Source organism: Strongyloides ratti, assembly GCF_001040885.1.
Source record: "Strongyloides ratti genome assembly S_ratti_ED321, chromosome : 2".
Taxonomy (NCBI): domain Eukaryota; kingdom Metazoa; phylum Nematoda; class Chromadorea; order Rhabditida; family Strongyloididae; genus Strongyloides; species Strongyloides ratti.
Window position 1 is genome coordinate 6,307,490 of NC_037308.1, and position 23,935 is coordinate 6,331,424.

At 24.4% G+C, this 23,935-nt stretch overlaps 8 protein-coding genes across 8 annotated transcripts; 2 read left to right on the top strand and 6 right to left on the bottom strand.

The window, feature by feature from the left end:
- Nucleotides 1-211: 211 nt before the first annotated feature.
- On the top strand, nt 212-808 carry SRAE_2000200800 (Hypothetical protein; the record flags this gene model as incomplete). The annotated part of the gene is made up of 2 exons (XM_024653026.1): nt 212-446; nt 489-808. 2 exons carry the CDS (start codon nt 212-214, stop codon nt 806-808), a joined length of 555 nt encoding a protein of 184 aa, XP_024506544.1.
- Nucleotides 809-919: 111 nt separating this feature from the next.
- SRAE_2000200900 (Hypothetical protein) lies at nt 920-2,010 on the bottom strand (the record flags this gene model as incomplete). The annotated part of the gene is made up of 2 exons (XM_024653027.1): nt 920-1,633; nt 1,852-2,010. 2 exons carry the CDS (start codon nt 2,008-2,010, stop codon nt 920-922), a joined length of 873 nt encoding a protein of 290 aa, XP_024506545.1.
- Nucleotides 2,011-4,015: 2,005 nt separating this feature from the next.
- Nucleotides 4,016-11,670, top strand: SRAE_2000201000 (von Willebrand factor, type A domain-containing protein; the record flags this gene model as incomplete). The annotated part of the gene is made up of 3 exons (XM_024653028.1): nt 4,016-4,260; nt 4,316-11,513; nt 11,554-11,670. 3 exons carry the CDS (start codon nt 4,016-4,018, stop codon nt 11,668-11,670), a joined length of 7,560 nt encoding a protein of 2,519 aa, XP_024506546.1.
- A 3,171-nt stretch (nt 11,671-14,841) lies between these two features.
- SRAE_2000201100 (AMP deaminase 2) lies at nt 14,842-16,813 on the bottom strand (the record flags this gene model as incomplete). Its single annotated transcript, XM_024653031.1, has 2 exons — nt 14,842-14,855; nt 14,905-16,813. The coding sequence occupies 2 exons, from the start codon at nt 16,811-16,813 to the stop codon at nt 14,842-14,844; spliced, it is 1,923 nt and encodes a 640-aa protein (XP_024506547.1).
- Nucleotides 16,814-16,911: 98 nt separating this feature from the next.
- SRAE_2000201200 (Iron sulphur-containing domain, CDGSH-type, subfamily and Iron sulphur-containing domain, CDGSH-type-containing protein) lies at nt 16,912-17,264 on the bottom strand (the record flags this gene model as incomplete). The annotated part of the gene is made up of 2 exons (XM_024653032.1): nt 16,912-16,995; nt 17,037-17,264. 2 exons carry the CDS (start codon nt 17,262-17,264, stop codon nt 16,912-16,914), a joined length of 312 nt encoding a protein of 103 aa, XP_024506548.1.
- A 165-nt stretch (nt 17,265-17,429) lies between these two features.
- Nucleotides 17,430-18,350, bottom strand: SRAE_2000201300 (Mitoferrin; the record flags this gene model as incomplete). Its single annotated transcript, XM_024653033.1, has 1 exon — nt 17,430-18,350. One exon carries the CDS (start codon nt 18,348-18,350, stop codon nt 17,430-17,432), a length of 921 nt encoding a protein of 306 aa, XP_024506549.1.
- A 615-nt stretch (nt 18,351-18,965) lies between these two features.
- On the bottom strand, nt 18,966-21,206 carry SRAE_2000201400 (Exosome component 10; the record flags this gene model as incomplete). Its single annotated transcript, XM_024653034.1, has 1 exon — nt 18,966-21,206. The coding sequence occupies one exon, from the start codon at nt 21,204-21,206 to the stop codon at nt 18,966-18,968; it is 2,241 nt and encodes a 746-aa protein (XP_024506550.1).
- Nucleotides 21,207-21,730: 524 nt separating this feature from the next.
- Nucleotides 21,731-22,993, bottom strand: SRAE_2000201500 (Tyrosine-protein kinase Fps85D; the record flags this gene model as incomplete). Its single annotated transcript, XM_024653035.1, has 1 exon — nt 21,731-22,993. One exon carries the CDS (start codon nt 22,991-22,993, stop codon nt 21,731-21,733), a length of 1,263 nt encoding a protein of 420 aa, XP_024506551.1.
- Nucleotides 22,994-23,935: the final 942 nt, after the last annotated feature.

The following is a 23,935-nucleotide window of genomic DNA, read 5'->3' on the forward strand; positions in this document are numbered from 1 at the left end:
AAAAAATGTTAATTCAATCAAAATAAGATAAGATAATAAAAAAATATATACAAAATTATGATGTTTTCATGTGAAAATAAATTATATCAAAAGTATGAAAAGTTTACAAATTTTAAAAAGAAAGCCTACTTTAAAAACGTTTTCCCAATTTGCAAATATGGACCGCAACTTTTTTTTAAGTTTTATTTTCTTTTATAATAACTAGTTAATAATGAATACAAAACAACGAGGTTATTTATTCTTAAATGCTTTAGAAGATTTTATTACTAATTATAATTATGTTGCACCAATTGAAGATGAATATATAGATTATGAAGATAAAACATTACCAGAAGAAATGGATGATGAAACATTTGATGAAGACGATAAATGTTCTATGGTGGAGTGTAATGATGAAAAGGCATATAAAGAATTTTTAAAAATAACAAGACTTCATCAAAAACAATGTTAGTTTTTTCTAAAATTAATTAAACTATAGTTTTTTTTAGTACAAGAAAAGAAAAATGAAAGGATTCAAAAAAATGAGTTAACAGAGATTGATTTTAATGCTCCAATATTTAAATTATATGGAGAGGAATTTTTTTGGGCTGATAAAGTTGGTGTAGAAGGGTTAAAAATTATTTCATCAGAATTACCAAATGAGCAAGCAAAGAAAGAAGCACGTAAAAAAGAAAAAGAAGAATTGTATGGTGGTAAAGCTCTTGATATTATGGCATTTGAAGCTAATATGACTTTAAATTTTAAAGAAATTTATAATTCATTGAATCCTCCCTTGTATCCATGTGTTAGTTTAAGAATTGGTAAATAAATGTATACATAAACGATGTGAATTTATTTATTATTCTTATTATAAAGTGTTTTGTAAAAGCTATTTTAAAATTATTATTTTTATATTATACTTATATAGGATATAGTATTTTTACTCGTCAACAATGTCTAACATATGTACATCTAGTTTAGCTTCCTTACTTCCATCCATTTCAATATTAATTTTTTCTGATTTAGAATTTTGGGTTTTGTTTAAAAAATTTTTTGGATTTTTTAATTTTAGTGCTTTTTGAAGTTTTTCTTTGTCAAGCTGAAGTGTACTCTTTTTTGATGGAGTTTTTTGTTGTAATGGAAATAAAGAAACATCAATTTGATTTAACGGTGGAGGGGAAATTTTTAATGTACCTGAACAATTGTTGTTTTGTATTTCTTTATTATAAGGTTCAACAAATATTTCTTCTTCTTCTTGTAAATTGTTTCCTTGATTTTGTAAATCCTCTTTAGCATTTGACTCTACTTTATGTTCTACTTCTTTTGGTAAATTATTTTGTAATTGTTCTTTATCATCTTCCGATGCTGTAGCTGGTTCTTCAGGATTATTGGGATTTTCTTCGTTTTGATTATCCTTTTTAATATGATTTGATACTGGTAGTTCTTCAATTTCATTGTAAAATATCTTTTTCACCAACTTTTTTTCTTTAATCTTTTGATTTTTTTCTTTTTCAATTATCACTGGTTTACTAATATTCTGAGAACTTCGTTTAGATGAAGATTTTTTATCTAAATCATCCTTGTTGTTTATATTTTCTTTCTGAGATTCTTTCATTTTATGATTCTCCTTGTTTCCATGTTTTTTTGATACATTCTAAAAAAAAAATTTATGATTATCTTTTTAATTACCTTTAATTTATCTTTATCAATTTGATTTTTATTATCTTTTTGCAAATTTGTGTTGTCATTATCTTCCATAACATTATTATTTGTTATTTTTTTCATCAACGATGATTTTTTATTTTGATCATGATTTAAATTTTGCCCATTTGGTACCTGTACTTTCAGCAAATGTTTTTCAGAATTTTTCACCCTATTATTGTCTCTTTTTGTTGAGGTCCACTTTTTGAGGCGGCGTTCTCGCTCTGAGGGTGGTATTTTACCATCACCAACAACCACATTATTTAAATCTTTTACTTTTAATTTACTTTCTAATTTTGGTTTTGAACCACAATTAATAATGAATGTCATTAATATATTAAATGTAAAAAAAAAAAATTCCAATAAGATGAAAAAATAATAAAAAATTCCATTTAGATGTTGTGTTATTTTTCTAATAAAATGAGAATGTTTATGTAATATTTGTTAGTGATAAAATTTTATTGTATTGAATATTTAAATTTTAAACATAAAAGAATTTGATTTATTATATGATCATTTTTGGATGGTATATAAATATATATATAAATCAAGTAAAATAAAATGAAACTTTAATTTAAGGATAATAATTTACTTTAAAATTATTTCATGTTCCAGATACTCAATACATAATATATTACTTTTGATATGTGAAAAAAAAGTATATATATATGATAATAAATGTTATTAAAAGTATATAACTGTATACAATATATATATATAAATGTTTGAAGAACCTTACAATATATTTTTGTAAAAACAGGATCAAATAAATGAAAAATTGTTTATAGTTAACCCTTTATAAAATAAATATTGTTAAATTTTCTTTAAATATTTCTTTAAATAGTTTAACTATAATAAGTAATCACAATGCCAGTTTTTGATAATTAGGTAGTTTTACTGTATAGACTGTGATATATAATTATTTAGTGATATTTTTTAATTGGAATATAGTGAAAACATTTTTTTAGTATAAAAAATTAGGTTCACCAATACTTTCTTATTTATTTTTTTTATCATGTTCTTTTCATAATTTTTATTTATTATTATTGTATAAATGAATGTTTTCGATAATCTTAATTTAATTAATTGTATAAAAAATAAATTTTATTTTAATGATAATAAAAAAAAATTTTTTTTTTCTTTTTATATAATATCTATGATTTTTTTAATTATTATTATGTATCTAATAAAAAAAATAATATATTTTTTTAAACATTTTATTGTATATTTGTTGTTATTATATATTTTATTACTTAAAATTTAATAATAATTAATTTATATTATAATCTAAAAATATTAAACAAAGAATAATTGGATATTGTTATAAATATATAAACAAGGAGAATGCCTCTTTAACTAGATTATGATAACTATTTTTATTTAACAAAACTAGTGTAACTACAAGTATAACATTTTTAGAATTAAAATTCTTTCTATTGTTTTTGTAACCATATTGAAAAATTAGGTATTGTATCTTAAATATCATATCAAAAGATAGATATATTTATTATTTATGGATATATATATATATATATTGTATTTGATTATTTTTTTGACTACTCAGAAAACAAGATAGTTTTTATTACCACATCTACAAGATGGATGCTGTTTTATTAATTATATAACAGCAAGATATTATAATAAAATGTTACATTATAAATTTTTAAAAATTATATGAAGTATTTTGTAATGGTAGTCCAAATAATTTTATCATTAATTTATATTACTTTAAAAAACTACCTTCAATAAAATAATTCTTTACTTTTTATTAGGTAGTTCGAAACACTTTATGAAAAAAAAAAGTTTCATAAAGGAGAGAGTTATTAATAACTGGAAATATCCTATATAAATGTATATGAGATGCATAATTTTTTAAATTCTTTTCTAGATTAATCAAAAACCTGTACATTTAAGGTGGATTTTTGAGTGATTAATAGCTTAACAGGGAAACTTTAGAAAAATACAATATTTTGTACATGTTTATTTTTCTATTAAATAATACGATATTTTGATTATGTAATTATTATAAATTGTGTTATTAATTTTATTATAAGAATATATTTATTATTAATAATAAATTGTTTCTAATTAGTTGATTAATTTTAACTTATTAATATTATAAAATATATTAACCTTAAACATTACTGCTGTAGGTGGTATTAAATATACTTTTTTTTTTATATTTATTTGGATGTATAAAAAAAAGCATGTTTTAATGAATATTTTTTTTTTGCTATAGTTATTATGATTATGTATTAATTCAAAAAACTTTATTTTTTTAAAAAATATTTTTTACGGATGAATATTTAATATTATTTATTTTTTAGTGTTCGAAATGCGAATTATTTCTATATTTGATGAAAAAACATTAATTAGAATAATCTTGGGGTTTTTATTTATTTTGACAATCTCAGCATCAAAGGACATCAAGTATGATGATTTTATAAAAGAAGAAGATTCTGGTGGTGAAAATTTATGTTCTCCAACTCTACCAATACAAGTTATATTTTTAATTGATATTACAAATCACAACATTACCTGTTTTGAACAACAAAGACAAAAACTTTTAGAAACATTAAAGTAAATTTTCTTTTTTTTTCACTTAACTTTTAAAAAAATTTTTTATTTTCTACAGTATTATAAAATTAACAGGAGATAAAAGAAATTTATCAATAGGTTTAGTTGCTTTTCATAGGCGACCTATATTAATAGTTGACCTATATTCAAGCACATCACATCGTTATAATGAAATTAAAATTCAAATAGAAAAAATAAAACCAAGAAAAAGAAACATTGAACCTTATCCAGCTGGTGCAATGGAATTTGCAAAAGATATTTTTATAAAAAGTTACGTTGAAAATGCTAAACGTTTAATTATTTTAGCACATAATGGAAATAATAGTGATTTGATGACTGATACCACAACAGCTAAAAGTAATTTAGATAAACTTAAAGTAGATATATTTGCTGTTACTGGAGATTCTAATGTTATCAATGCAAATTTAATTTCTTATGTTGAAAGTGAAAGGAGAATCTTTAAAAATTCTGTTGAAAATTATGTTGCAGAGATAGAAAATTCTTTAGATTTTTGTGAAATAGATTTTGGATTACAAGCACTTGAAATGGAGAACAAAAAAAAATATAGAATTATTCGTAGAAAGATGTTTGCTTCAAAGATTAAAAAAATAGATGAAATAAGTACAGATGATAATAAATTTAAATGTGATTCAGAAAATGTTGATCTCATGATACTTCTTGATACTACCGGTATTTCAAGGAAACATTTTGAAAATGAAAAAAAAATGGTTTTAGATTTAATTAATCGTTTAGATGAGGATCTTTTTGATAGTGAAGTATTACAAATTTCAATTATTAGTTTTTGTGACATACCCACCATTCATTTGCCATTTAATTTAGAAAAAAATAAAAAACAAGCTGTTTTGAAGGCTGTTGAGGGAATAGATTATACCGGAAATACTACATTAATTTCTAAAGGTATTGAGGTAGCATTAGAAGAATTTAGTAGAAGTTTAAGACGAAATACTAAGCAATTTTTAGTTCTTGTAAGTGATGGTCATGGAAAAGAGTATTGGCATAAAGTTAAAAGTACATCAAAAAAATTAAGTGAATATGGATGTGAACTTTTTGCAGTATCAACTTCTAATAATTATAATGCCATAGAATTAAAAATGTATACTGGAGGTAATAGAGATCGTGTATATGTTGGAAGATATGTAAAAAATTTTGCAAATGAACTTCTTAGTAATATGGATAAGTGTTTCTCAAATTCTCCAAACATTAAACTTCAAGCAGAATTAAATAGAGGATTGACTTCAACAAAACCTACAACAACAACAACAACTACCACTACAACTACAACTACAACAACAACTACCACTACTACTACTACTACAACAACTACAACAACAACAACACCAACAACTACAACTGCAACAACTACAACAGAACTTTCTTTAGCAGTTATTCTAGAAAGAGGAGTTGGAAAATTTGTTGGTGATGCTGTTTGTAAACAAGATGCCGTTGATCTTATGATAATTTTAGATGTTTCAACATCAATTACAGATGTCTTTGATAGGCAAAAACAAATAATACTAGATCTTCTCCAAATACCAAGTGAAATGGATTTCAAAAAAAGAATTCGTGTTGGATTAGTTACATTTAATCAAGAGGCAAAATTAGTTTTTCATCTTGAAGAATATAAAGAAAAAAATGATTTATTATCTAATATTATAAAAATTAAGCATACCGGTGGACAAACATCTTTACTTTCTGGAGTTGATCGTGCCCTCAAAGAACTAACTACATATAAAAGGCAAGATAAGGTAAAATTAATAACATTAATAATTTCTGATGGAAATTCAAGAGATAACTGGAATAGTGTTAAAATAGGTGCTAAAAAATTAAGAGATCTTGAGTGTGTTGTATATTCAGTTACAGCATCTGATTATTATCATTATAATGAATTAAAAGAGTATGCTGGGGCAAGTGAAAGAGTATTCACAAATGGTCATAGTCCAAAATTCATTAAAATGGCTAGTAGCTTTTTATTTGGATGTGAAATAGATGTATCTGACTTTGTAAAAGTAGAAAATATTCAAGAAGTTAGCCTAATAAATAACAATGCAACTTCATTAAATTTTAAGAAAAAATCTAGTACTCATGAAATAACTGAAAAATCAAGAAAAATTATAAAAGAAAATAAATCTCAAAGTAACTTTGATAAAAGTACCTCCAACATAAATAATATAAACAATAAAAATGAAAAAAATACAAATTTAGGGGATGATGATGATTTATTTGATTTAACAAATAAACCTACTAATCAAAATGAATTAATTTCTGAATCTTCTAAAAAAGATATTATGAATGAAAATTCTGGAGAAGAAATTGTTCAAACTATTAATGGTCATTTAATAGAATCTAGTGGGGAGGAATTAGAAGATGAATCAAAACGAGATGAAATAAAATTAATTGAAACACAAAAAGAAAAAGTAAATTTAAGGACACATCTTGTAGTAGAGACAACTCAAAATCCAATAGATAAAAAAAACAATAATAATAATAATAAAGAGTCAATATCAATTAAAAGTCATATTGATTCAAGGCATGAAACATTTAGTAAATTGTCAAGAAAATTTAACATAATTGAACGTGAATCAACTGATGATGAAGAAGGTAAGGCAAATCTTCGTGGTCAGGCAATAGTTGGAAAAATAAAAAATGTTTCTAAGGAAAAACTTAATAAATTTGCTGCTGAAAGAAGTGATGAGTATGATGAAAATGTTGAAGAATTACCAAAAGTTGATGTAAATGATAATGTTTTTGGAAAAACAAAAGAAAAACAACATGTTGGAGGTTTTGTTGATACAATAAAAGATAATTCAAATGCAAATGAAGTAAATAAAAATGATAAAAATACAAAATTTAAGAGTACTTTTTTTGAAAAAAATACAACAAGAACATCAAATAAATTGTATGTAAATAATAGTAGTAATAAAACAAATGAACCAACTAATACCAATAAAGAACAATTTTTTGCCGTTGAATCTTCAGCAATAGAAATAACAGAAAAAAATAATGATAAGGAAGAAGATGAATTGACAATTGATGTAAACAATAATTTAACATTTTTAAAACCAAGAACATTTAAGAGTGGTTGTAAAATTGATTTACTTTTTGTAATTGATTCTTCACAAAGTGTTGATAATAGTTTTGAGAAACAAATTCAGTTGGCAATAGATTTAATAAAACAAATACCAAATAATGATTTTGATGATCGAATAAAAGTTGGTGCTTTAGCTTTTACCAGAACTTGTGAAACAAAATTCGAAATTGGACAATATAAAGATAAAAAAGATATCATTGATGAACTTTTAAAAGTAAAACATTTAGGTGGTGGTACATCTGTTGTCAGTGGACTAAAAAGAGCTATAAAAACTTTTAAAAAAAATGGTAGAAGTGATGCACTACAAATGATAATATTATTATCAGATGGAAATAGTTTTGACAACTGGAGAGATGTTATTTTAACTGCAAAAAATTTAAGAAAAATTGATTCTACCCTTTTTGCAATTAGTTTATCTCAAAATTATTATCTTTCAGAGTTACAATTGTATGCAGGAAACAAATGGTATGTATATGTTGATGGTAGAATAAGACAATTTTTGAATGATGCTGAAACAATTATTCAAAGATGTACTGGACCAATGATTCCAAAAGAAAGTCGAAAATATGTTAAAGAACTTACTGAAATTGTCAAAAAAGAAAACAATTTAATTATGAATAATAATGATGAAAAAAATGAGACAGAATTATTAGGTAAAGATGATAAAAAAAATGAATCAAATTTATCAAAGAAAAATGATCAAAAAAATGATACAGATTTATTAAGTAAAAATGATAAAGAAAATGAAACAGATTTATTAATTAAAAATGATAAGAAAAATGAAACAGATTTATTAATTAAAAATGATAAGAAAAATGAAATAGATTTAATAATTAAAAATGATAAGAAAAATGAAACAGATTTATTAGCTAAGAATGATAAGAAAAATGAAACAGATTTATTATCTAAGAATGAAAAAAAAAATGAAACAGATCTATTAACTAAGAATGATAAAAAAAATGAAACAAAAGATGATTTTGATTTAACAAATGCAGCTGTAATTAGAAATATTCAAACAGAAAGTGATGAACAAAGTAAAAAGACAATTAATTTAATTGAAAATAAATCTACATTTATTTCAAATAGGCAAACAAATTCACAACAAAATGGTCCATGTGCTACAGATTTTGTTGATTTAATAATTCTTTTGGATGTCTCTGCCAGTATTGTTAAAGAATTTTATGAAGAAAAAAGTTTTGTCTCAGATTTGATTAAAGTTTTACCTGATCAAAATTTTGAGAATCGTTTTCATACCTCTTTAATTACATTTAATAAGAAGGCAGAAAAAGTGTTATCATTAGGAGAATCAAAATCTAGAAATGATATTTTATATGAAGTTGATAGAATAATGCAGGCATCAGGTGCAACCTCTTTGACAGCTGCTGCTGAGATGGCTTTACAAGATATTAGATTATATAAACGACCCACATCACGTTTAGTTACAGTTATTGTTTCTGATGGAAATTCTCAAGATGAATGGAGTGATGTATTATTGGTATCTAAAAAATTAAAAAATATTGTTGGAAAAGATATTTATGCTGTAACACTAAGTCCAAAATATTATTTTGAAGAATTAAAAGAGTATACTGGTGATGATAATCATATATTTGTTGATGAAAAAATAAATAATTTCATGAAAAGTGTTGGTGAAATTATTTTAGGATGTAAAGAAAATCCAAATCCATTAATTACTATGGCACCTGAAGAATCTGTTCAACCTACTCCTCCAACAACAACTGATATGATTGATGAAAGAAGGCAAACTACAACAATGCCATTAACAAGTTCAACTATTTTTGATGTTAGACATCCTGGTTTTGTTGATAATGAAGATGGTGAATCTAGAAAATTAAAAAAAATAACAAGTAATAACTTTTTTAGTAATTCAAAAGAAATTGATAAAACTAAAGAAATTAAAGGAAATGATGATGACAATGTAAGAAATGAAACATCAAAAAGTTCACAAAATAAGGACAAAAGGATATTTAGTGCTGAAGTAGTAGAAAGAACTTCTGGACAAGTTGGTAGAATTGTCGATGAAGTTAAAGAATTTAAGGCAAAAGATATACATATAATTCATGATAATAGAAATGCCGTATCATATGGAGTTTCAAGTCATGAAGTTAAAGAAGCAACAAAATTAAAATGTCAATATAATAAGATGGATATTATTGTTATATTAGATGCATCAACTTCAAGAAAAGAAGTTTTTGATGCTCAAAGAGAATTAACATTAAGTCTTATTGAAAAACTTCATATTTCTAAAGAAAATGATAATGTTGCTTTAGGTATCATTAGTTTTACATCTCAAGCATTCTTAAGAGAACCATTAGGTATTGGTAGAAGTAAAGAGGAGGTAAGGCGTGTCGTAGAAGACATTGAATATATTGGTGGTTCAACAGCTACAAGTGAAGGAATTTTATTAGCAATAAGTGAAATTGAATTAAAAAGAAGAAATGATGCTTTTCAAGTTATTGTCTTGATGAATGATGGAATGAGTCAAGATGACTGGAGTATTGTTGAAAGTACATCAAAAAAATTGCATTCAGTTGGGGCTCAAGTTATTGGTGTTGCAATGGGTAATGATGTTGATTATAGAGAGTTAAATTTATATGTTTCTAAAAAACAAAATATGTTTAGAGATAATCAAACTGAAGCATTTTTAAATTCAATAACTGATTTATTACATAATGGAGTTGAAGAAGATTGTCATAAATATGAAGCAATTGAAAAAATTGAAACTACAGTTTTAATGGGAAATATTGATGATGAATCAAGTCATACATTATCTTCACAACAACCATATCAAGAAAATGTAAATGAGAAAAAAGAAACTATTACAAGTAATACTTTTAATATTACAAATTTTAGAAAACAAAAATATTTAAATGATGAGAATGATAAAAATAAAATTACAAATCCAAATAAATTACAAGAAATTCATGAAGAAAATACTGAAAGTTGTAGTTTACCAGATATAGATCTTGTTGTTATTTTTGATACAGCTGCAAAGTTAAATTCTACAGATAGTGATATTGTTCAACAAAATAGATATTTATTGACAGATTTAATAGGTTCATTACCAGTTAATGATAGATTAAAAATGTCTATTATAACATTTGAAAATTCTCCAACAATTATTCATGAATTTTCAAATGAACAAGATAAAAGACATCTTTATATGGCATGTGAAAGAATTATACCAAAAGATGGTAATCCATCTTATTCAAAAGCAGTTGATGCAGCATATGAATATTATATAGCAAATAAACGTAGTACAGCAAGAGGAATGTTTTTAATAGTAGGTGATGGTAAAACATCTGATCCAATTGAAGATAGAAGTGCTTCAGCTAATCTTATTAGAAGAAATAAAAATTTAGGTTGTTATGCTTTGCATAGTGGTCTTGATATGGATAAAAACGGATTAAGAAGTTATACAGGAGATGAAAACAAAATATTTGACTTTAGAAGAAATACTGAATTTATGGATCTTTTGATTAAAAAAATTAAAGCAGGTGATTCTGAAAATTGTAGAAGAGCTAAAGCTGTTATCAATAAAAATGACACAACAATTGATGAAGAGATATATTTAACAATGAAAGAAAAAAATCCAATGATTTTGATTTCAAAAGATGTATCAAATAACAATATGAATGATATACCTATAATAAATAATAAATTAATTAGTACAAATGAAACAAATATTGATGAATCATGTTTAGTAGATATTATATTATTAATAGATACTTCAACTTCTGTAAAAAAAGTTTTTAACAATGTTCTGAATATAGCATCAACAATTATCAATAGACTAAATATAGGAGAGAATAATGCTCATGTTTCTATTATTCAGATATCTTCAGATGTTGATACAAAAGTTGTTTGGAAATTTAATTCACCTCAAAGTAAAAGTTTAATTTTAAGATCAATACATAATACAAAATATCGTGGTGGTCCTTCATCAATTTCTAAAGGATTACAGTTTGCCACAGATGAGTATAAAACAATTAATGGAGCTAGAGTTAATAAAGCAATTCCAATTGTTATACTATTTTCTGATGGTTTTGATCATAATAATCTAACTGAAAGTTCTAATTTATTAAGAAAAGTCATTCCTAATATTTATGCAATAGCAGTTACAGATGAAGTAAGTAATTTAATTTATCTTTTAAAAATTATATTTATAGTTTCCTTACAATCTTCGAGAACTTGAAAAGATAACAGATAATCCAGATCGTGTTTTTACCTCAGAAAATCTCAACGATTTTTTCTCTATTTTTGAACAATATACTGTAAATTGTTGATAATATTTTATTTTTTTCTAAATTTAGTTTTTTTTTTCTTATTAATTGGTAAGCGAGTTATGTACATTTATTATTTTGTTGTAATAAATAATTATTTAAATTTTTTTTGACCTAAAATATGTTTTGAAAATATAATTGTATTATTTACTTCATGGAGGTTATGTTAATATTTAGCTTATCAATAGTATAATATTTGGATCTCTTTTAGAGTCACTGACGTAATGAATTAATAAAAAATAAAATAAAAAACTATTTGAAAATTTTTTAAAAATTTGAATAAATATATAGTGATTTGGATATTTGATAGTTAATAAACAGTAAAAAAAAATTGTTTTTATTTTATTACAATTTTAGAAGTAGAATCAGAAATCTAGAAAATTTTCTGCCAATTTCTGAATCTTTGAAAATAATAATGTCATAGCTGTAAAAATTAATATTCTAAACCTACTTTTGAATGGAAATCAAATGAAAATAAGTCCCATCTTCATAGGATAATTATTTGCTTAGATACTAAAAAGTCGGGAAACAATGAATATTTTAGAAAAATTTCCGCCTTCAGTTATATCTTGCTTCAAAATTAAGATAAATGAAATCAGATTTTTGCAATTGATATCAAATGAGTTTTCAAGTGGGGTCTACCTTCAAAATTTTTTTATATCTTTAAGTACTTGCGAGATATAAAAAAATGGTGACAATGGATTACGCGCGAAAAAGTACCAAGCTCAGTATTTCAAGAACGGTTGAAAATTTAAAAAAGTTTTCAACGTAAGGTATACCTTAAATTATGAAAGAAGCACAGCGCATCAAGTTTCATGGACCTGTGACTTCATTGACCTGAGTTATCGCTAAATTCTGAAAACTTTTTTTAAAACATATTTCTTATTATATCTTCATTTTTATAAGTCCTATAAAGATGTGAATAGGCTTAATGACTTTCTCGTAAAAAATTGATCTAGAAACAACTATTTATTTGTAAAATATCTCATTGTATCATAGAAGTCGAAATTTACATAAAAATATTCCCCAATTTCGCCCTCAAATTTGACAACTCATAACTCATGAAATTTTAATTTTAGAATATTGTTGATTATATTCAAAATTCATCCCATTTCAAGGGCTATCGAATGATTATAGTGGCATATTCAAATTCCAAAAAAAGTTGTTCATTTTTAGTCGCATTTTTAGAGGTAAAATCAGAATTCTAGAAATTTTTCAGCCAATTTTTATATATCTGAAAATAATAATGCTATAGCTATGACAATAAATATTCTAGACCTACTTTTGAATAGAAATCGAATGAAACTAGTCCCATCTTCATAGGGTCATTATTTGCTGAGATACTGGAAAGTCGGGAACAATGAATATTTTAGAAAAATTTCCGCCCTTGGTCATATCTTGCTTCAAAATCATGATAAATAAAATCAGATTTCTGCAATCGTCTTCAAATGAGTTTTTAAATGGGGTCTACCTTCAAAAAATTTTTGTACCTTTAACCACTTTCGAGATATAAAAAAATGGTGACAATGGATTACGCGCGAAAAAGTACCAAGCTCAGTATTTCAAGAACGGTTGAAAATTTAAAAAAGTTTTCAACGTAAGGTATAACTTAAATTATAAAAGAAGCACAGCGCATCAAATTTCATGGACCTATGACTTCATTAACTTAAGTTATTACAAAATTCTTAAAACTTTTTTTTTATCATATTTCTTATCATAACTTCATTTCTAGAAGTCCTATGAAGATGTGAATAGGCTTAGTAAATTTCTCGTAAAAAATTGATCTAGAAACAACTATTAATTTGTAAAATATCTCATTGTATCATAGAAGTCGAAATTTACATAAAAATATTCCCCAATTTCGCCCTCAACTTTGACAGCTCATAACTCATGAAATTTTAATTTTAGAATATTGTTGATTATATTCAAAATTCATCCCATTTCAAGGGCTATCAAATGACTATAGTGGCATATTCAAATTCCAAAAAAAGTTGTCCATTTTTGGTCACATTTTTAGAGGTAAAATCAGAAATCTAGAAATTTTTCAGCCAATTTTTATATCTCTAAAAATAATAAAGTTATAGCTATGAAAATTATTAATCTAGAATAACTTTTGATAAGAAATCGAATGAAACTAGTCCCATCTTCATAGGGTCATTATTTTCTGAGATACTAAAAAGTCGGGAAACAATGAATATTTTAGAAAAATTTCTGCCTTTGGTCATATCTTGCTTCAAAATTAAGATAAATGAAATCAGATTTTTGCAATTGATATCAAATGAGTTTTCAAGTAGAGTCTACCTTCAAAACATTTTTATACCTTAAACCACTTTCGAGATATAAAAAAATGGTGACAATGGATTACGCGCGAAAAAGTACCAAGCATAGTATTTCAAGAACGGTTGAAAATTCTAAAATATTTTCAACGTAAGGTATACCTTAAATTGTAAAAGAAGCCCAGCGCATCAAATTTCATGGTTCAGTGACTTCATTAACTTGAGTTATCACTAGATTCTTAAAACTTTTTTTAGAACATATTTTTTATCATATCTTCATTTTTCGAAGTCCTATCAAGATGTGAATAGGCTTAATGAATTTCTCGTAAAAAGCTGATCTAGAATAAAGTATTTATTTTTAAAACTTACAATATTATCATAGAAATCGAGATTTACAAAAAAATATTCCCCAATTTCGCCCTTCAACTTTGAATACTTATAACTCCTGAAGTCTCAATTTTTGAATATTGTTGATTATATTCAAAATTCATCCCATTTAAAGGGCTATCGAATGACTATAGTAGCATATTCAAATTCCGAAAAAAAAGTTTTTTTTTTTAATTTACTTATTTTTCTTTATTTATTTGTTGTTATAGTATAAAAAGATTTTATTAATCAACATTGTAATTTTAAAAAAAAATACATATTTATATCATTCAAGTATTCAAAAAAAATTTCTAGAACGTTAATGACTCCAAAATTAAGCCTAATATTTTTCTAATTAACAATAAAAATAATAAATAATTTAATCTAATTTACCAATTGTAGATTAAACAAAAAAATAAACTAATAAATTAAATAAGTTAAATTATTATATACTGATATAATTAATATTCGTTGTTTTTTTTATATTTTGCTAAAATATTAAATTTTTTGAATATATTATGCAACTCTTCAACTAAAGTTTCATGTCTGAAAGCCATCCTTGAATCAGGAACATTAGTCCTTGATATATCATTACCTGCAACACCTTCTCGTTTGTAGTTTACCCCTAACCAATGTATCTTTACTTTTTCATCAAATCCACTTTGATAAATACTATTTCTTGCTAATTCACACATATCTATTGACGAAAGTTTCCAAACTTGAACAGCTATTGAATATTCTTCCATTAATGGTTCTTTAGTAAAATGAAACATTAATGGATCATCTGTAGATAATGAAACATTTAAACCTTGCATAAAAAATTCAGGAAATGGATTTCTATTATATGGAACAAAAAGAAGATTATTAGATAAAGGAGACATGGCAACTCCCATTTGTGTTAAATAAAAAAGATATTGTAATACTGTTGATTTTCTAAGAAGTAAACCATGAGATATCGATTCAGATGTTAGAAAACCAGAAATAAGATGACTAACAGCTCCTGCCTCACCGCAATGAGGTCGTAATGAAAATGTATTTAAGCCTCTATAACTTCTAAAACTATTTAACATTGAAATATTTGCATAAAAGTAAAACATATAAAAAGTATAAGGAGGATTCTCAGAATCAGTATATTCATCAGGTTCATTAATAAATTTATCAAATTTACTATATTCATGTTTACTTTCATCATCAACACAATCAAAACCCGTAACTTGAAGAAGAAATCTAAATAAAATTGGATCAATTGAGGGATCATTTGTTACTTCAAATAAAGGTGTAAATATATTATCTAATAATTGACCAAAATTTTGTATCATATTATATGACTTAAATGCATCATATACTCGTGGTATTTGTATTAATAATTTTGCATTTGGTGACCAGACATCATGTTTAATTGCCCAAGATGCTAGATTACTCCAATCATCCTTCTTACAACCTTGAATACTTATTCGTGGTTCTGCATGTTGATATTTTGAATCTTCTAAATCTTTATAAACCTCTTTTAATAATTCAGCAAAATATTTTCCCCCAACATAATTATTTGCCTTCAAAAATATATTTCTTAAAACTGTTTCACCAATTGGATTATATTTATTATTAAAACTATCAAATCTATGAAAAGTATGTTTATCTGCATGGCAATCTAACATATCAACATTTAAATCATATGGTTCAATATCTAGATTCTTAAAAACATCACCCATAGTTAATTTTTTACCATCTTTTTCTAGTACATATGTATCTCTATCTTTTTTAAATTTTTTCTTTATAAATCTAAGTAAATGTTTTTGATTCATACTACTTGTAGCATGTATATGTGTATCTACTTTTCTAATATTATAAAAATCACGATGTGGTGCTGATTTTTGTTCATGTAATTCAATTTGATCATTGTGAAGTTGATATAATTGAAATTTATTTTTTAAATAAAGTAGACGCCTAAAACAAAAAGATTTTAAAGGTCCATTTTCAACAATTTGAAGTAATCTATCATAATCTTTTAAAAATTTTTGTTTTGATAAATAAGATTTTTCAAATTGTTTTGCATAATTATTTTTATAATATATTCTTACAATACCAAATTCTCTTTTAAAAGTAAAAGTTTCATTATATTTAGGTAATGGTTTTTTTAATCCCCAATGATCAGGATCTGGTTCTGGTGGATGAAAAGATGTTTTATCAGGTAAATAAATCTTTTTTACACTATTATTTAAATTTTCTTCATGATTATTTTCTAAAAAATTATTTGTTGTTATTGGAAATGTACATCCTATTCTAGCCATATATTCTTTCCTTAGATTTAATGCTTCAATAATATAATGTAATGGTATATTATCATCATGTTGAACTGCTGGAAATAATCTTTGTACTTCTATATTTAAAAATTCTTCATTCCTTTTTTTTTGTTGTTCTTTATCTGAACCTTCAAAATTATTTAATTTTTTATCTAATATAATATTCGTTTTATCAATACTAGTAAGAGATAACTTTTTAGACATCATAAATCATAAAAATTGTGTTTTATTTTATATTTATTATATTTTCTAGGTAGGTAAATTTGTTTATTGGAAATATTCTAAAATTATTAATCTTATAATTATTTTTCTTTTATAATAATAGGTCCTAAATTATCTTTACTATCAGAATTATGCTTATTATGTGAACCATCACAATAAGGAAACTAAAATAAATTATAAAAAAATTATTAATAATATAACTTACATCTTTACTTTTCCAACATCTACATAATGTATTTTTAATTTTTAAATCTTCAATATCAATAATATCTACAACTTTGTCAGTTTTTTTTTTAATTGAATGATTAATAATACTAGATTTGTTAGTACAAGTACCAAAAATATAACCAATAACTGCACCTAAAGCAATCATTCCACCACTAAGAATAATTATATTAGTTTTAGAATGACTGAATGAGTAATCATTAGACATGATGTTCTTAAAAATAACAAAATACAAATAGTAAAAAAAATTTTAAATAATTTAAAATATTGGAATTACCAATTTTTAATAAATAAATACACTAAAAAAAATCACTATTTATATTAAAATCAACCATTTTAATTACGATCATAAGTAATTATGTAACAAATGAATTTACTCCTTATTTCCTAATGAATATTTAAATAATTCGTAGACAGACCAACTTAATGCTGTTGCGGGCATTTGATATAATACACGAGCTTGAAAACCATTAAAAAATCCACCTAATCCTCGAGTATAAAATATTGAACTTATTACATCCGTTATACCTCTATAACCTCCAGTCTTCAACAGTAGTACATTTCCATTTCTAAATTGACATTCAGGATGTTGTTGTGTATTTAAAACAGTCTTTATACAATCTAATGGATTTGTTATCGCAGCAGCTAACCCACCAGAAATAGCACCAGATACAGAGTGCGATAATGGATCATAAACTTTTTCTCTATTAAGAATAGATTGACATTTTTCATATGCCACAAAATGAACTGTTTGAAAAGGTATATTCATAATTAATTGTGTTGTATAAGATTTGTAAAATGCTTTTAATCCTTCTGCTTTATAAATACACCGCACACACTCTAAAGAACCACCATATGGACTTCCAATCATCTGTAATCGTTGTTTGACAACTTCTGCAGGATTCATTACAGCATCGTGAATTAATGTAGCAAAAACAGCAGAAATTCCATAACTTAAAGTGTTACTATTATTAGTTATTCGTGTAAAAAAATGTTTTGATTTTTCATAAACACTAAAATATAAAGCATGAGCAGGAATAGATCCAGCTGCAACAGCAGAGACACCTCTTAATGGTCGTAGCCAACCTTCTCTTTTTATAATTGAAGCAACTCCATGTATAGGTGTAGGACATTTAGCTTCTGGACAAGGACATAATGATTGTAATCTAGTTTTTACAGAATCTAATGGTAACATTACACAATGTTCTGCCATTCCTGCCATTGCTCCAGCAAATAAGTGTACTGATAGTGGATATACATTTGGTAATGATTCATATTCATCTTCTTCCACCATTATAAAACCTTGAAAATATAAAAAAATATATTATTTATATTGTATAATAAAATTAAAAAAAAAGAAATATAATATAATATAAAAAAAAATAAATAATATAAAAATAATTTTAATAAATATTGATATTAGGTTAAAAATATAGTAAAGACTAAAAATATAGCATCAAATAAATATTTGCTTTATTTTTGATAATATATCAACCATAAATTAAATTTTGTACACCGTCGCAATAAAATTTCCACTTCTTTTTTAAAAATTTACTATTTAAATTTATATTAATAATTAGTATAATAAAAAAATAATAGGCTAAAAAATATTCTTTAAATTAGAGTAATAAAAGAGAGTCGATAGAAAAAAATCTACTTATCTTTACTATTTCTTCTTTTTACATATGATAAGAAGTGAGACACACTTCCCAACCATAAAAATTCGCTACAAGACCAACCAAAAAAATTAGATAGTTCTAATAAATTGATTTTTTATCATTAAACTAACATTGATTAAGTCATTAAAAGTGTGGGAAATTTTAATTATAACATTTTATACTATTTTATAAAAAAAAACAAGTGCAATTTAAATACAGTAAAAAACTTTAAAAATAAAATACTAATGATTTTATAACTCCGCCCAACTTTTTGCTGATTTCATCTTTTCTTCAGCAATTCTTACATCTCTAGAAGGTTCACTATCAGGTTTTAATTCTTTAAGAAGTTTTATACCCATACAATATTTCTCATAAGGTGTTATCCAATCTTGATGTTCTTTATGAACCTCAGAAATTCTATTTTCAACTTTCTTTGGTATGACATATTCAAGACGATTTTTTAAATAAAATGGTGCTTTAATAACTGCTTCTTTTCCCTCATTATAAATACGTTTCTTAAAGTCTTGGTACAAATTAGTACCTGTTGTAATTGAACATTCAAAAGAAGGTAAATTTGCAAGGCGTTCATCCAAACAAATTGTTTTTGAAATTTTATTCATATTATATTCTGAAGAATAATCCATTTTGTCAAACATTGCATGCATTCTCATTTCATTGATATCTAATGTATTAAAAACAATATTTCGACCACTAGAACCAATAAAATTTTTTTCCTCTTCTTCTAAATATTTTTCACATTCATCTAAAGAATACTCTCTCATTTTATATAACATTGAACTAATTTCATTAGCATGTTTAAGTAAGTAAGGTGGAGTAGGTACACAAGTACATAAAAGACTTTGAACATCAATAGGATGACATTCAACAATTGAATATAAGGCATTTTCTGTCATAATATATTCTAAAGATTCATCTTCCATTCTTGCCATTTCATCTCTCCATCTGTAAAGGCGTCGAAAAACTAATTTTTGAAGAGGTGAAAATAATTCAAAACGTTTTTTAAATGACCCATATACTTCAATTTCAAGTCTAGGTTGTTCAAAATGATTCATACACAAAAGTGTACTTTCTTCAAAAGCTACTCTTATTAAGTTATGATTTCTATTTCCTGATCTTAAACAATGATTAACAATAAAAGCTTTTGCTCCCAATAAATAATGAGTATCTGATCTAGCGTATTGTATCATTTCATATGTTAATGGACGATATCTCCAATCAGCTAACTGATATTTTTTATCTAATTCAACAGAAAAATAACAGTAAATTAAACTTGCTAAGCCTAATGGTGTTATGTTTAAAACTTTCATTACACATTGAGTATCTAACATATTAACAACATATATTCCAAAATCTCTCTGTAACCATATAATATCAAATTTTGCTCCATGGAAAATTTTTAAAATATTAGGATCACTAAATGGATCATTTAATTTCCACATATCTCTCCATATAGGAAATGGATCAATGATAATATCTCTTTCATATGTTGAAATTTGAATAAGGCAAGTAATTCCTAAAAAAGAATGAAGACTGTGATGCTCAAGATCTACAGCAAATTCTTTTTGTGTTTTTAAATATTGAATAATATTTTCTAAACCTTCAGTTGTATTAACAAATAATAATGGTGTATCTGATAAAGATTTTACAGGTACAACTGCCTGTTCTTTTAATAAATCTTCACTAATTTCTAATGACCTTAATTCATAGATATATGGATGTTTATCAATTTCATTGTCATCATTAGCATAACCCTTCCATTCTACTTTAGCATTATGTTTGACTTTTAATTTACTAATAAATGGAGCATCATCATTAATAATACAATCTTTAAAATCATCCTGAGGTTTATGAGAAACTGTTAACAAATTAATTGCAGGATCTATTTTTCTAATTTTTTTATTTGGTGCAGCAATAGTTAAAGTAATATCATCAACTCTAGTACGTTTGTTTTTTGAACCCACTACTACATTTAAATCTAACAAATTACTTCTACATTGAATTTTATTTTTTATTCTTTGTTCATCAACATTTAACTGATATCTAGCCTTTTTTGATGCACTAAGAAGACGATTAACTAATTCCATTCTGATATCATCATCAGCAATATCAATTAAAGAGTATTTATGTTGGAAAGTGGCAGAACAAATTTCACTAAACATATTTGTAAATTTAGATTTAATAGCTTTTAACAATTCTCTAAAAGTAGATATTGTCTTTGCATGATAAAATTCAACTGAATCCAGTTCAATACGACTAGATAATCCAGCTACCTTTGATAAGGCTTTTCTTAAATCAATGGATGAATTGTAAAATTTGACATAATCAGCACAAAATGTTTCTCTATCTTCTGTAGACTTTATATTACGTAACTCATCAAGAATCTTATCTTCCTTAATTTTAAAGTTTTCGGGTAAATATTTTAAGGCAGGTTCACGAATGTAGGGAAAAAATTCAGTTGGTTCTTCATCCATTTTTCTGAAAAAATATAATAAGAAATTAATTAAATATAATAAAAGTAGTGATAAAGAGATATAATTTACAATAAAATTAATTTTTCAAATTCTTTTTATAACGTTGGTATAGTGTATATTAATAAGTTAATGTTTATTCGTTGTAAGATTTCGGTAAATTTCTAATTATATAACTATAACTAATAGTAAATTAAACTTTTCTATAAAAATATTTGGAATTTGAAACTAAATAATGATAAAAATTTTAAATTATTATATAACAATTTATTCAGCTTTAGTTTTTTGTACAATGATAATAAATATATAAAGTAACTTAGATTTTTATATAAAAATTAACTTAATCATAAACTTTAAAACTCTTTTTTTTTAAATTTTTTAATAATCAAATATATATAATAAAAAATTGTATAAATAGAAAGTGTTTTATGAAAGACTGTTTCATTAAAAAGATTATGACGTTAAAATAGTAATAAAAATTATATATTTGATTTAATAGTTATGTTATTGATATCTATTAACAGTCTTTAGTAACCCATACGATTTTTAGGTGCTTTTATTTTAGAATGTGGTGTTACTGGTTGAACTGATCTACGATGATCATCGTGATCAATATCTAATCCTGGTCCTGCTTTTGGTCTTGATGTCCCATTAAGTCTTTCTAATAAATTAGCAACTTCTGTCATTGTACATCTTTCATGATCAATCTCAGCCCATAATTTATTTTGAATCATTATTCTAAAGTCTGGATGAATAAAATCAGGTAATGGCATTCTGTATCCTTCTTTTGCAACTTTTATAGCAGCTTCAGCTGGTGACATTCCTGGATATGGTTCAATTCCATTTTGAAAAATCTCCCAACACATAATTCCAAATGCAAAAACATCTGATTTTGATGTATAAAAATATCCTTTTACAGTTTCTGGAGATAACCAACGTAATGGAACTTTTTGTGAACCATCCATTTTATAGTAATAACCTTCAACAGTTAATCCAAAATCAGCAATTTTTACATTTCCTTCTCCATATAAACAATTTCTTGCAGCAATATCTCTATGAATACAATTAAGATTATGTAAATATTCTAATCCATAAGCTGCCCCACCACATAATCTTAATTTTTCTGATGGTGTTAAATCATGTTTTTGTAAATATTTATCTAAAGCACCATCACTTGCCAATTCCATTACAATCATAAGAGGTTCCATTCCTGCAGCAACTCCATACATCCTAATAACATTTGGATGATCAAATTTTCTCATTAAACGAGCTTCTTTCATAATTTCTTTTACCTGTTCTTTTGTTAATTTTTCTAATTTTGCAACTTTAACAGCAACCTTAATTTGTTGATTGTTTCTAGCTGACCATGTACCAAGACAAACCTCTCCAAATGCTCCTTCACCAAGTTTTTTTGTTGTAACAATAGTATCATGAGATAATTCCCAAATTTTTTTTGAAATTGGTCTTTCAATAGTAACATTACTATTATTAGTAATTGATTCTTTAGTTTTCATATGATGATCAATTAATTCTATTATAGAATCAAAAGAATATTTTTCAATAACATATTTTCCATGTGATGTCTTTTTGATGACATAATGTTTTATGTCTGGAGGATCTTGGCGAATCATGACTGATAGTATATTAGCACGTTGCTGACCAGCAATAGGTTCAGAAAGGCGTACCAAAAAATCACCAACTTGTTTCAACATTATTGCCATATCTTCGCGTGGAAGAAAACCATGATACCAAGGTTGAGATAGGATTGCTCTTTCATCTGCTATTGTCATAATACAATAGCAAAATATTTATAACAAAATTTTATCATTATATTTTTATTAATTTTCATTAACCTAAATTTTGAATATTTTATATGATATATATGTAAAAACTTATATTTTTATACATATATTGTTTAAATTTAAAATGTATTTAATAAAGTTTTAATAAAATTCATATTTTAAAATTAGATAAAAAAAAAGTATAAATTATTAATAAGCATGAAATATTTTTTACTTAAATTAAAAAAAATACTTTAAAATGATAATATAAATGTATTTGAAAAAAAGTTTTTATATAACAAAGGGATATTTTATTGTTTATATTTTTTATATAAATTGATAACATTTTTTAAAATTGTAACTAAATATTTAATAATTTATCAATAAAAAAAACTTGTAATATTTTATTATATTTAATATTTATTAAGCAATTTTTTATTTTTCAAATTTAAGCTTAGATGAATACAATTTATAAAAAGTATTTAATGAATAACTAAACATTATCACATTATCTACAATTTCTCTTTCAATGCATTATTTAAATTTACAATTCTTAGTATTTTATTCTTATGTATTGTCTAATTTAAAATTAATAATTAATTTCTTGATGTTTATTTAGTTTTTATATTAGTTTAATAAACTATTATATAGATATATTTTTACTAATTATTAAAACTTTTATAAATTTTAGATGATGGAGTGTTTTGAAATGCATAAAAGATATGTTTATAATTGATATCTTTCTTTTTTTTTTCTTAAAGAATATTTAATTTAAACTATGGTAGTTTTCATCTTTTAATATAATCGATGCTTTTTATCATTAAATTTTAGATAAATTGTTTAGTATTAAATATATTTTTAATAATTTTAAAACTTTTTATTTTTAGTTATTTTATAAAAAAATGACAAAATTAATAAAATGTTTAAGTATATTTGTAAAATTGGCAAATA